Source organism: Heloderma suspectum, chromosome 2 (assembly GCF_057233095.1).
Source record: "Heloderma suspectum isolate Gila_16-S chromosome 2, 16-S_ref, whole genome shotgun sequence".
Taxonomy (NCBI): Eukaryota; Metazoa; Chordata; class Lepidosauria; order Squamata; family Helodermatidae; genus Heloderma; species Heloderma suspectum.
In genome coordinates, this window is record NC_139459.1 from 403,020,897 (window position 1) to 403,033,052 (window position 12,156).

Consider the following 12,156-nt stretch of genomic DNA (forward strand, 5'->3'; position numbering starts at 1 on the left):
CTCCGGCAGCAGCGGCGGCTCCAGCAGCTCCAGCCGCTGCGGGGCATTTGCGTCCCTGGCAAGCCATGATAGGCCACGTATATATTTACATAGCCTATCACAGCAAAAGATAGGGGCGCAAATGGCGTAGAGGCTGCCATTTGCACCCCTGTCTTTTGCCATGATGTTGCTGTTGTTTATTCGCTCAGTCTCTTCTGACTTTTCGTGACCAGCCCACACCAGAGCTTCCTGTCGGCCGTCGCCACCCCCAGCTCCCCCAAGGTTGAGTCCGTCACCTCCAGAATATCATCCATCCATCTTGCCCTTGATCAGCCCCTCTTCCTTTTGTCTTCCACTTTCCCGAGCATCAGCGTCTTCTCCAGGGTATCCTGTCTTCTCATGATGTGGCCAAAGTAGGGATGTACGAAAATCACTTACCTGTTCGCGGATTATGCTGATGGTGGGGGTGGAGGCATTCCGTCCCTCCCCCCGGAATCCTGGATGGCGGGGGAGGTGCTCCATTCCTCCCCCCCCCCCCGGAATCCTCCTTGGCCGGCTGTGCTCTGCGGATATCTGGCCGGATTTCTGGCTGTGGAGGGCTCTGGGAAAAAAAACAAAACCGCATACGCAAATGGCGGCAGCGGTGGCCACTGCCATTTGTGTTCCTTATTTTTGACGTCTTAATGTACGTAAATATTTACGTAGACTAAGACAGCGAAAATAAGGGGAACGCAAATAGCGTAGTGGATGCTATTTGCATTCCCCTTATTTTCGCCGTCTTAGTCTACGTAATTATTTACGTAGACTAAGATGGCCCAAAAAAAGGAACGCAAATGGTGGCAGCCGTAGCCACCGCCATTTGCGTATGCCTTTTTTTTTTACCCAGATGTTTTAGGCTACGTAAAAACTTACGTAGCCTAACATGTAGGTGTAAAAAAACACACACCTGCAAATGGCAGTGGTGGCAGCCAGTCGGAAGACCAGCTGCCGCTGCTGCCGCCACCGCCGGAGCTGCTGCCGCCCGGAGGATCAGCCCCAGGTAAGTCTCATCCCGGGGGGATCTGCAGGGGGGGGCGGGGGGGAAGGCCATTCTGCCACAGATTTCGGGGGGCCGAATGCACTGGCATTCAGCCTCCCCGAGATCCATGGCGGAATTCTCTGCCATCCCTAGGCCAAAGTACTTCAGTTTTGCCTTTCATATCCTTCCCTCAATTGAGTGGTCTGGCTTTATTTCCTGGAGTATGGACTGGTTTGATCTTCTTGCAGTCCAAGGCACTCTCAGAATTTTCCTCCAGCACCACAGTAAATATATACGTAGCCTATCACCACAATAGGAAGGAACACAAATGGAATCCTCGACGGGGGGGAGGCGATCCAGTCCTCCCCCCTGGAATCCTCAACAGCCAGCTCTGCTCCACGACGGCTCCACAGAACAGCCGGCCAGGCCCAGGCCATGGCCGTCTGCAGCCAGATTTCCGGCCGTGGAGGGCTCTGGGTAAAAAAAAAGCATAGTGGGTGCTATTTGCGTTCTCCTTTCTTTTCTTCATCTTAGTCTATGTAAATATTGGATTCCAAGGGAAGGAGCGCCTCCCCCCACCTGCAGAACCCAGCGGAGCCAGGTAAGCGAGGTTTCGCAGGTGTGAACCCACTTTTCTCAAAGACCTGGGTGAGGCGGAGAAACACCAACCCTCTTGTCTTAGAGAGAATTCCGTAAGCCAAGTGGCTCCGTTCAGAGAGGTGGAACTTCATAGGAGTTTAGGAGGCCGTGGAGGGTTTGTAAAGATTGCACCTACTCCCATTAACTTTACCAGGTGAGGGGGCTGAGGGCTTTTTCGAAACTGTAGCACCTACTTAAAGCCTCAGCAGTTCTTGACATCGTTAAGGAGATGTTCACATCAATGAGGGCGTATTTTCAGGAGGAGGACAAGGGTCAGGCCATTCACATCTTTACACCCTCATTTCCTGAAGGCACATTATATCCAAACTGTGTGAGTAAAAATACTGATGATGATATAACAGCAACATGAAGTTAGGTCTACTCAAACTGGCAATGGGAGGGATGTGTCTCTCTACAGGTTTAATATCTTTGTGCTTCTTTCTTCTTTCTTCTTTCTTTCTTTCTTTCTTTCTTTCTATCTTTCCCTCTCTCTCTCTCTCTCTCTCTCTTTCTCTCTTTCCTTATTGCATTTCTATATACTGCCCAACAGCGGATGCTCTGTGGGCAGTTCACAGCCACGAGTTGCAGGGGTGAGATCATCGACTACAAGGGCAGACTCACGCTCAGGGCGAACTGCCAGGTTCCGCAGACCTTTGCCTCTTAAGACTCCCTGGGGGCAGAAGTCGGAGCTGCCCATCGAAGCCAATGGAGATGGAACCCAGGCTTTGGCACAGCTGTGTCTGGGCAGTGGCATGTCTTCCGCCCGCCCCAAGGAAGAGGGAGAAGCACAGGCAGGGCCTCCTGCTCTTTCGAACTCAGGCCTTGTTTGCTGTGCAAAATATGAGTTTTCTGAGTTGGGAGCATCGAAAGTAGATCCTGACTTGGCCACTTCGACTTGTGCTCCTGGGAATTCCCTGGCCCCCGCCCGGTTTTTTAGAGGTTGAGGGGGGAATGGGGATCTCTTTGGCCACTGCAGCTGGGCTATGGGACCCTCCCAAAGGCCCGTCTGTTCCCTCCTGGCCTGTTCAAACCCTTGTGTTGCAGAGGCCTTTGGGAAGAGCAGACTTCCCCAACTGCGGCCCTCCAGATGACTTGGACTTCAATCCCATCAGCCCCAGCCAGCATGGCCAGTGGTCAGGGATGCTGAGAGGCTGGGGTATGTGAGGGACCATAACATCTTCTGGCTGTAGTGTTGGTCTTTTCTGTTGCTGCTTTATTTTGCTTATATTGGGCAGGATTGCTTATAATGTATATATAAACACAGAGAGAGAGAAAGAGTTAGAGGCTAAGAGTTTTCACTACAAGCGAGTCATCAGCAGTGACATGGGAGCTTGGTCTGAGGGCTGGGAGGGAATGGGGCAGGGATCAGCGCCCCCAGCCTGCAGGTGTCTTCTGCACTTCACATTGCACCCAAGCCCTCCATGGTTAATATTGTCATGTTCGCCCCGCTGCTCTGAGCAGTAAGAAACTTCAGGGACGGAGCCGTCAGCAAGCCTTGGTTTCCCTTGGGAAGAGGTCACTGGAGGCTTAGTGGCATTTTGTAATACTTCGGTTAATTCACAACTGATTGCAAGAACAAATGAAGAGCCCTGAAGCTGGATCAGACTAAAGGCCTAGCTAGCCGAGCACACCAACCAGACACCCACTGGGAAGCCCACCAGCAGGACATGAGTGCAACGGCTCCCTCCCACCCATGTTCCCCAGCTGCAACTGGTGTACATAGGCTCACTGCCTCTAGTGCTGGAGGTAGCATAGATCCATCAGTAACAGTAGCCATTGACAGCCTTTTCCTCCAGGAATTTGCCCAATCCCCTTTTAAAACCATGTGAGTTTGTGGCCCTCGCTATCTTGCTATCTTGTGGGAGCAAATTCCATAGTTTAACTAAACGCCATGTAGGGATGTCAGAGAGTCCCTTCAGTCCGTGCCACGAAATCCTCTGCGGGACGGCACCACGACGTCCTGCGGAGCCAGCCGTCATGCGGCTTTTTTTTGTCATCTGCAAAGAGTTGCGGAATTTTCGTAAATTAAAACACAAGGTAGTATATTCTGATAAAAAATACCTAAGGTTTGTGTGTGTTTTTTAACGAATTGTGCCCACCGCCTCATTTGTGGGTGCTCTTTTTCAATTGCAATCCTCTGTCTCCATTTTCTTTCAGCCAAAACACTTCCTCCTCCCCTGGGCTTCCCAAAAGAAGGCTGCCCCAGGTGTGCCTGAGCGATGCACTCTTGGTTTAAAGCGATGCTGTTTGAAAGAAGGGAAAAACCTTTTAAAATGACCATGCCGGTCTGGAGCCCTGCACCAGGTATTATTCTCCCTGCTAAGCTTTATATTTCCACATCCAACATTGTTGTTGTCGTTGTGAGGCTAAAATGGAGAGGAGAACCAACTCAGTGCATGTCTACTCAGAACTAAGTCTTACTTCATAACGTCCTGTTAGTTAGCTCACTGACTGGGTGACTTTGGGCTGGACTCTAACCACTGCACCATACTTCTGTTAAACTCATGAAGAAACAGAGACAGTATAATGGGAAGTTCTTTCTGAAGCAGTCACACTTGTACAAATGCAGCGTGAGCAGAAAGATCAGCAGCCTTCTCTTTGTTTGAATAAAAAGCACACTCTGCACATGCTCAGGGAATGGACAAAATGAGGAATTTGAAGAATATTTGAAGAACCAGGGAATATGAAGAACTGTATTCTTCCATTATGTGTGTGTGGGGGAATCTACCTCAGTCCAGCTGTTCCCTGGAAACCCCCCCCCCCATTCACCCAAGGGTCTTCTGAGATAACTAACAGGAGGTTTGATCATGAGCCGGATGTGGAAATACAAAGCTGAGCTGGGGGCAAGTGGGGTGCTGACATGTGTAGGAGTAAGTCGCATTGAACTCAGTAAGACTTACTTCTGAGTAGACATGCACAGAGTTGGTTCTCCTCTCCATTTTAGCCTCACAACGTCACCAACAAGGCTGGATGTGGAAATAGAAAGCCTAGCAGGGAGAATACTTCCTGGTGCAGGGCTCCAGACCGGCATGGTCATTTTAAAAGGTTTTTCCCTTCTTTCAAACAGACTCAAGGAGATGGCTGGGCACCGGAACTATGGCTGTCGCTACAGATTTTTCTTCCTAATTATCAGAGCGGAAAAAAAGAGGAGAATTCCAGGGGCTTGCGAACGATGGTACGGCGCATTGGCCGCAAACTGCGGAAGTCAAGCGGCACGGAAGGTACACAATTCATACGTCCCTACAGGGGATGATATGGCTTGAAAAGGGCGTTGGAAAAATTCATGCAGGAGATGAAGATCTCAGTGACTACTAGTCATGATGGCTATTTACTACCTCCAGTTATAAGGGCAGGAGAGGGCGATTCCATCAAGGGGACCATGGGGAAGGGGCAGTAGGGAAGAATAATTGGGTTTCACCATAATGGGCCTCCTCCCCCTCCTCCCTGCCTGTTCCCCCTCCCCCTCCCCCACTTGAGGAGTTGGGAGAGGGAAATGGCAGGTGAGGGGGAAGGAGTTGTCTTTGGACAGTGTCAATACAACAAGGACTAAGCCATGTGCTTTTGCAATTTTCATTTTTGCATCCCTGGTACCAACGGGGAGAGGCCTGAGGGTCATTTGCGTGAAGTGGGATGTGTCTGGGGCAGTGGAATTCAAAGTGATGATAGTCCAAAGCTAGCAAGTTTCAGTTTCAAAAGGATGACTCATCATAAGACTGCAATATCAACTCTGACCAGTATAGGGGGCTGTGGTGTTTGCACACACCTATAAAAATGGCAGGCTACAGCTATACATGGAAACAATACAATCAGATTTATTCTTTTGTTTTCAGCATGAGATGCTCCTTTGTATTCAGATCAGGCCTCAGTACAATAATGTAGCACTTAGGAAGAAAGATGCAGCCCAGCAACCCAGCACTGGAGGCCAAGATGGAGAAGACCTGCACGGCCACCATGTATTTCCCCTTGGTGCTCAGGTAGGTGGGCACAAAGGACACCCACACGCTGCAGAAGACCAGCATGCTGAAGGTGATGAGCTTGGCTTCATTGAAGGCCCCAGGCAGCTTCCTGGCAAGGAAAGCCACCGTGAAGCAGATGGCAGCCAGGAAGCCCATGTAGCCAAGGGCAGCATAGAACATGGCGACAGACCCTTGGTTGCATTGCAGGATGATCTGTCCAGGCTGCGAGTGCATGTCAGAGTCCGGGAACGGGGGAGAGATTCCCAGCCAGATGGAGCAGATGACAACTTGGACACCGGAACAGAAAAGGACAATGGAGTTGGCCAAACTCTTGCCCAGCCATCCCCTCACCCTGTTCCCTGGCTTTGTGGCCAGGAAGGCCAGCACCACAGTGATCGTTTTGGCCAGCAGAGAAGAGACGGCAACTGAGAAGATGATGCTGAAGGCCGTTTGCCGGAGGAGACAGGTCGCTTTCCTTGGCTGGCCAATGAAGAGGAAGGAGGACAAGAAGGAAAGCAAGAGGGAGATGAGGAGAATGTAGGAGATGTCTCGGTTGTTGGCTTTGACTACGGGAGTGTCAAGGTATTTTATGAAGATTCCTAAAAGAAAGCCTGTGGTTAAGGACAAGAATAGGGCAAAAGAAGCCAGGATGATACCCAAATGTTCTTCATAGGACAGGAAGGTGATATCCTTGGGGACACATTCATCTCGGTACTTGTTTGGATGCTGATTATCCGGACACTTGGTGCAATGGTCTGCATCTGGAAAAACAAGAGAAACATGTCCCTTTCACCATAGCCATCTCTGTTCTTTTACTTTCCATTAAATACATGTGGGGAATGCGGGCTGGCCAAGTGTGTTTTGTGCATTTTGTGGATCGTCCATGTGGAATGTTGGCTGGGAATGACATGATATCAGGGGCCTGGCCCTCTCCCTGATATCATTCAGGGCATGGAGGGTAGGCTAGGAAGGTGCCCAACTAGGGATGTCAGAGAATTCCGCCACAGACTCCAGAGAGGCCAGATTGTTTAGAATCCGGCCCCCCGGAGTCTGTGGCAGAATGGCCTCCCCCCACCACCACCCCACGGAATCCCCCCAGGACGGACGTACCTGGTGGTGGATGTGGCAGTAGCGGCGGATGAAGGTGCGGCAGCAGCTCCGGCCTATACAAGGCTTCTGCAGCCACAAATGGCAGCCGTTGTAGAGGCCACCATTTGCGTCCCTACACTTGCCCGTGATAGGCTACGTATATATTTACATAGCCTATCATGGCTAAAGCGGGGATGCAAATGGTAAATACTCCATCCCTGCAATTTCTGAAGTCCTAATCAGCCCCCTATCAGTAACCACAGATGTGGACAAAAAACACTAAAGTGGTGGGTTATGAACAGATTTTACTGGAGATACAGCAAACTGACTTCTCCAGGTAAGTTGGCTGTGGTCAGCCCCATGGTCAGCATCACTTGGAGGGGGAAGAAGGAAGAAGAAAGGAAAGTAGAGGGAGGAGACCAGGAAAAGGCAGGACGACCTCTTAGAGATCCCCTCCCACCTCACTCAGGTACATATTAACCCTTCCACTTCAGGTTAAGTGACTCATGGCCTGAGTCCCTCCAACAATTTCTCACCACTCAGAGAAGTGGGGATTAGCATAACAGTATTAACCATGGAGGACTTGCACCCAACGTCAAATGCAGGAGACACATGCAGGCTGGGGGTGCTGATCCCTGCCCCATCCTCTGCCTCCCCCTGCCCCAACCCTCAGTCCATTCTCCCAGGTCATTTTTCATGAGTCGTTTTGTGAAATGAATTGTGGCTATTGCAATAAAGGATCCAAGGGCAGAAATGCCTTTAAGAAAAGCTTCAGTGAACATGTCTGGGTGGATCTTTACCCTCCTCCGCATGGGCCACATTTTCCTCTGGAGTCACACACCTTCCTGGGTGGAGATGGTCCCTTCTGCGCAGGGAGCACAGTCATAGCAGCAAACCGGCCTTCCTTCCTGAACCACCTTGACGGATCCTGGACGGCAGCTTTCCACACACCTGGAATGAGGCAGGGGCTACGCACAGAAACAAGGACCATCAAGGAATATGTGTGGGGGCCAATTTAGCTACAGAAATGACAGACACAGTTCAAAGGGCACAACAGGGTCTCCAGGATTGAACATGAAGTCCTCTCTTGTTTCCTTTGTGTGGAATCTTAAGGGACATGTCCTCTTGTGGTCCATAAAGTGCCGTATAGACTTGTGGCACGATTCAAATGGAGAGATAAGTCCCAAGTAACCTGCAGTCTGTGTTTGAAGGGCATCCTTCTGGCCCACAGCTAGTGATGTACGAAAGTCGCTTACCTGGTCCTGCAGCTTGCTTCGCGGTGGGGGGGAGGCGCTTTGCCGTAGTCTACGTAAATCTTTACATAGACTACCCGGGACCAAATAAGGAACGCAAATGGCGGCACCCATGGGTGCCGCCATTTGTGTATGTGCTTTTTTTTTTTTTTCAAATTCACCCGTGATAGGCTACGTAACTATTTACGTAGCCTATCACGGCTGACTTTGGAAATCTACCCGTGATAGGCTACATTAATCATTATGTAGCCTATCATGTTTTTTTTGGTTTTGTTTTTACTTTATTTTGTAATGGCGGCGGGGGGCGGGGGGATGGCAGAGAATTTCACCACCAATTTCGGGGGGCCGAATGCGTTGGCATTTGGCCTCCCCAAGATTCAGAGAGAAATTCACGGCCATCCCTACCCACAGCTGGGAAGCAGAGCTGGGGAAATGATCCCCTCTCTCTGAGATCTTGAAAAACTGTTGCTACTTGGAACTTCCAGGCTGACAGGGAACCTGCTAGATTTAGCGGAGGTTAAGAGATGGTAATAAATACTGTGCAATGAAAAGAATTGTTTCCCTCACCTTGTTGAACCACTGGGGCCACACAATGGCATCCTGATCAATGGTGAACTTGAGGCCTGCTGGGGATCCCCGTCTTTCCATACTCCCAAACTTCACTTTAACCACAGACTTGTTGGGGAACTTCACCCAGTTCACGATGTCAAAGGCGGCTGCCAGGTCTGCGTTCTCATCCAAATATACTCTGTCCATGGAATTATTGTAAAACTGGGAGTTTCTCAGGAAAGGGTGAAGCTAGAATGGCAGAGAAATCATCAGCATGGAGGAAACCAGAAACCACACTTGATTTCTCAGTTCTACTCATTGCATGCTTGAATCTTCTATGGCTCCGGACTGGGTCCAGACCCAAGTGGTTGGGGGTGTCTCTTCACATTCTCACAGACCTCATTTCATCCCTGAATGCCCTTTCTCTGCTGAAGCAGTTTAGAGAGCTAAACCTTTCCCATGAACTATGATCATCACCTGAGGCCCCCATCCAGGTGCCTCCTTGAGGGAGATATGGAGGATGGCAACAAGGCAAGGGTGGTGGTGGCCCATCAGTTATGGAACAAGCCTCCGGCGAGTTTATCCAGTGCCCTCAGTGTCATCCTGTTGGCGACAGGTTAAGACGTTCCTCTACTCCCGGGCATTTGACAGCATATGATAAGAAACCAGGCCTGGGATTTCTGTTGTTGATTGTTTTTCCATTGTTTTTTGTAAATAGTTTCTATATTAGGTCTGCTATTTTATTTTAAGGTTTTCATCTTTTATAAACCACCCAGACAGGTTTGGCCATTGGGAAGTCTAGACATGTAACGAATAATGCTAAAACATTATAGATGTATAAATCAGTTCAGCAATCTGGGCCTGGAATTACCATTGGCAAAGGGAGGCTGACCTCCCCATGGGGCACATTCTCGGCCTGTTGAAAGGCAGCAAGTTGTCAGGTACGTAATGAGGGTTGAGGTCCTATGCACACAAACCTGGTAGTAACTTCCACTGAACTGGTTTTGAGTAGTAGGCACACAGAAATTGAGCTGCAACAATTATAGGTTTAGCATATGTCTGCAAACGAATCTAGATACCTTGTGTCAGGTGTCATATTGTACAACTGGATTTTTAAAAATTGCTCTAGCCAGAAAAATCCTTATTGACATGTGATAAAACTAGATGCAAGATACTTTTCTGTACATTGTGGAAAAGGTAATTTTAATTCAACAAAATGGGGGAATGTTCAGTTTTGCACTACTGTAAAAGTCACCAGAAAAATTAGAAATGTACGTTTCTGCTAAACACTATCAGAACTAGGGATGGCGGAGAATTTCTCCCCGAATCGTCGGGGGGCCGAGTGCCAACGCATTCGGCCCCCCGAAATCAGCGGTGAAATTCTCCGCCACCCCCCGCCACCCCCCCCAGGATGGGACTTACCTTTGGCGAATGTCCCTCCGGCGGTGGGTCCTGGGGGCGGTTCGTCGGGTTTTCGTCGGGGGCGGGGGCGGCAGCCGGTCTTTCGACTGGTTGCCGCCGCCGCCATTACAAGTAAAGTAAAAAAAAAAAATCCATGATGGGCTACGTAACGATTAACGTAGCCTATCACAGCTAGATTTCCAAAGTCAGCCGTGATAGGCTACGTTAATTGTTACGTAGCCTACCACGGGTGACTTTGAAAAAAAAAAAAAGGCACGTACCCATGGGCGCCACCATTTGCATTCCTTATTTGGTCCCGGTAGTCTACATAAAGATTTACATAGACTACGGCGAAATAAGGGCAACACTATTTGCCAGGAGGCCAAAAAAGGTGTCAGGAGGCCAAAAGAGGGAGCAGCACAGGGAGTTTTGCATCTGCTTTGCTCCACAGATATCCAGCATTTCACCTCATTTTCCAATATTCACACTTCTTTATCCAGGGCGATCATGCTTGAATTGTACAACTGATTCAGGAGGGATACTGGTGATGGGAAAGGGCATACCTGCCATGGCTGCAGCCTTTGGACGTCCAGCCTGTCTCCATCTTCCGCCACTCTCCTCTTGGATCTGGACAAAAAAGCAGCATCCAAGGCACGGGCCACAGCATGGACAGTGTTGTAAATGATATAGCTGTCAAGAGACAGGGTTCTTTCCGCAACCTCTTCTGGAAGGGTCTCCAGTTTCTCATTCTCTCTGCATCTTGTCCAGCCTTTCATGGACAATGCATGCTTTGAATAGGCACAATTAAATGCTTTCTTCACAAACTGCTTGAGAATAAAGCGAAAGTGTGAAAAGCCATCATATTTTGACCTTTTATTTTGCTGGAGAGTGAAGGAAAATAGACCAAGGATACGTTGGAGTGAAGCACCATTATATGACAACTCCAAGGCAAAGTCCCACAAGGCCGTTGTGACCCAGACTTTCCCTACAATGGGTTTCATCAATATTTCAACATGCAGTTGCATAACATTTAGTCCAAGCAAGAAATATCTAGTCTCTGCACAATAAACAAAGACATTGACTTGTCTCCAGTGGTGGAATGAAGCCTGATGGATGTCCATTTCATTTGTACTCAGTCCTGAGATGCTTTGTGAGAAAGCAACACAAACACCGTCCCTGATGAGTTCGGGGGTCAAGGCCCTCATGCATCTCTCTCCGTTGTTGGTGTCCGGAGCAACGAGACCGATCAACATCCATCTAAAATGCAGGAGCAGTTTGGCAATCCCTGGGTACTGGCTTCCTTCCTTAGGCATCATCCGGTAGAAGAAAGGGAACTGAGCTTTATCACTCACAGCATGAGAAACAAAAGCATAACTAATCTGGAAAAGAAAGGCAGAGGCGGGTGGTTTGTTTTGCTTCACAACCAAATTTCAATTCTTCATTAGATAATTCTGAAAGCGGGTCAGATTACACCAATGAACTGGAAATATCTGTGCCATCTTTCATACCAGTGGAACAAATAGTCAGAATTTTTTGGTGAATAAGATATTCAGGCTGCAGGATGACAGAACAGTGAAAAGAGAAGATACCCGAAGCTACGGAGCATCTCCTGAGTGTCCATAAGGGAAGCAAGTTCCCAACAGCTCATCCCACTTTCCCAGCAGTTTTGAATGTGGCCAAGAACTGGAACCTGGAATAGGAACAAGCCTGATTTTCAGGGGTGTCCAGGAGATGCAAAGAAGTTTACCCACCCCCTCACTGTTTTCTCTGGCTGCCTCCTTCTTTTCTGAGTTGAAAGCATTAATGAGGAACAAGCCACACATGACATTAATTACATGACAGTCCCTTGAATGCAGGATTTTTCTTTCACAAATACCCTGTGTGCCCACAATACACTTTCAGACCCAATGAGGGGACGGGAGCCCTATCACTCTGCACCCCACTGTGGATCCAGTTCCCCAATTTTCATGGGTGGGGGAAGCTCTCATTGACATTCTCTGGAGAACATTTTGATTTCTTTGGAGAGAAGCCCAAGTAGAGTTAGACTCAACCTGTAAATAACTCCCCCGTCTGCACCTGAGGGATTTTGTAGATGCCCAGCATGGTTGAAATCTGGATGGAGATGTCAGAGTCAGAACCTTCCAGAACAGCCAATGGGTGATGCCTTCTTCCACAGCTGTAGTTGGGAACATTTCCCTGCCCAGGAGAGATCAGGTCTAGCAAGGCATCCGAAGTCATTCTTACATCGAAATAGTTGTCATGGATGTCGTAG

At 49.0% G+C, this 12,156-nt stretch overlaps 1 protein-coding gene across 1 annotated transcript; it reads right to left on the bottom strand.

Moving 5' to 3' along the window:
* Positions 1–5,426: 5,426 nt before the first annotated feature.
* Positions 5,427–10,018, bottom strand: LOC146356681 (vomeronasal type-2 receptor 26-like). Its single transcript, XM_084832659.1, has 4 exons — positions 9,906–10,018; positions 8,502–8,732; positions 7,523–7,649; positions 5,427–6,353 (listed from the first exon to the last, which is right to left on the bottom strand). The coding sequence occupies exons 2-4, from the start codon at positions 8,688–8,690 to the stop codon at positions 5,449–5,451; spliced, it is 1,221 nt and encodes a 406-aa protein (XP_084688785.1). The 5' UTR covers positions 8,691–8,732; positions 9,906–10,018; the 3' UTR covers positions 5,427–5,448.
* Positions 10,019–12,156: the final 2,138 nt, after the last annotated feature.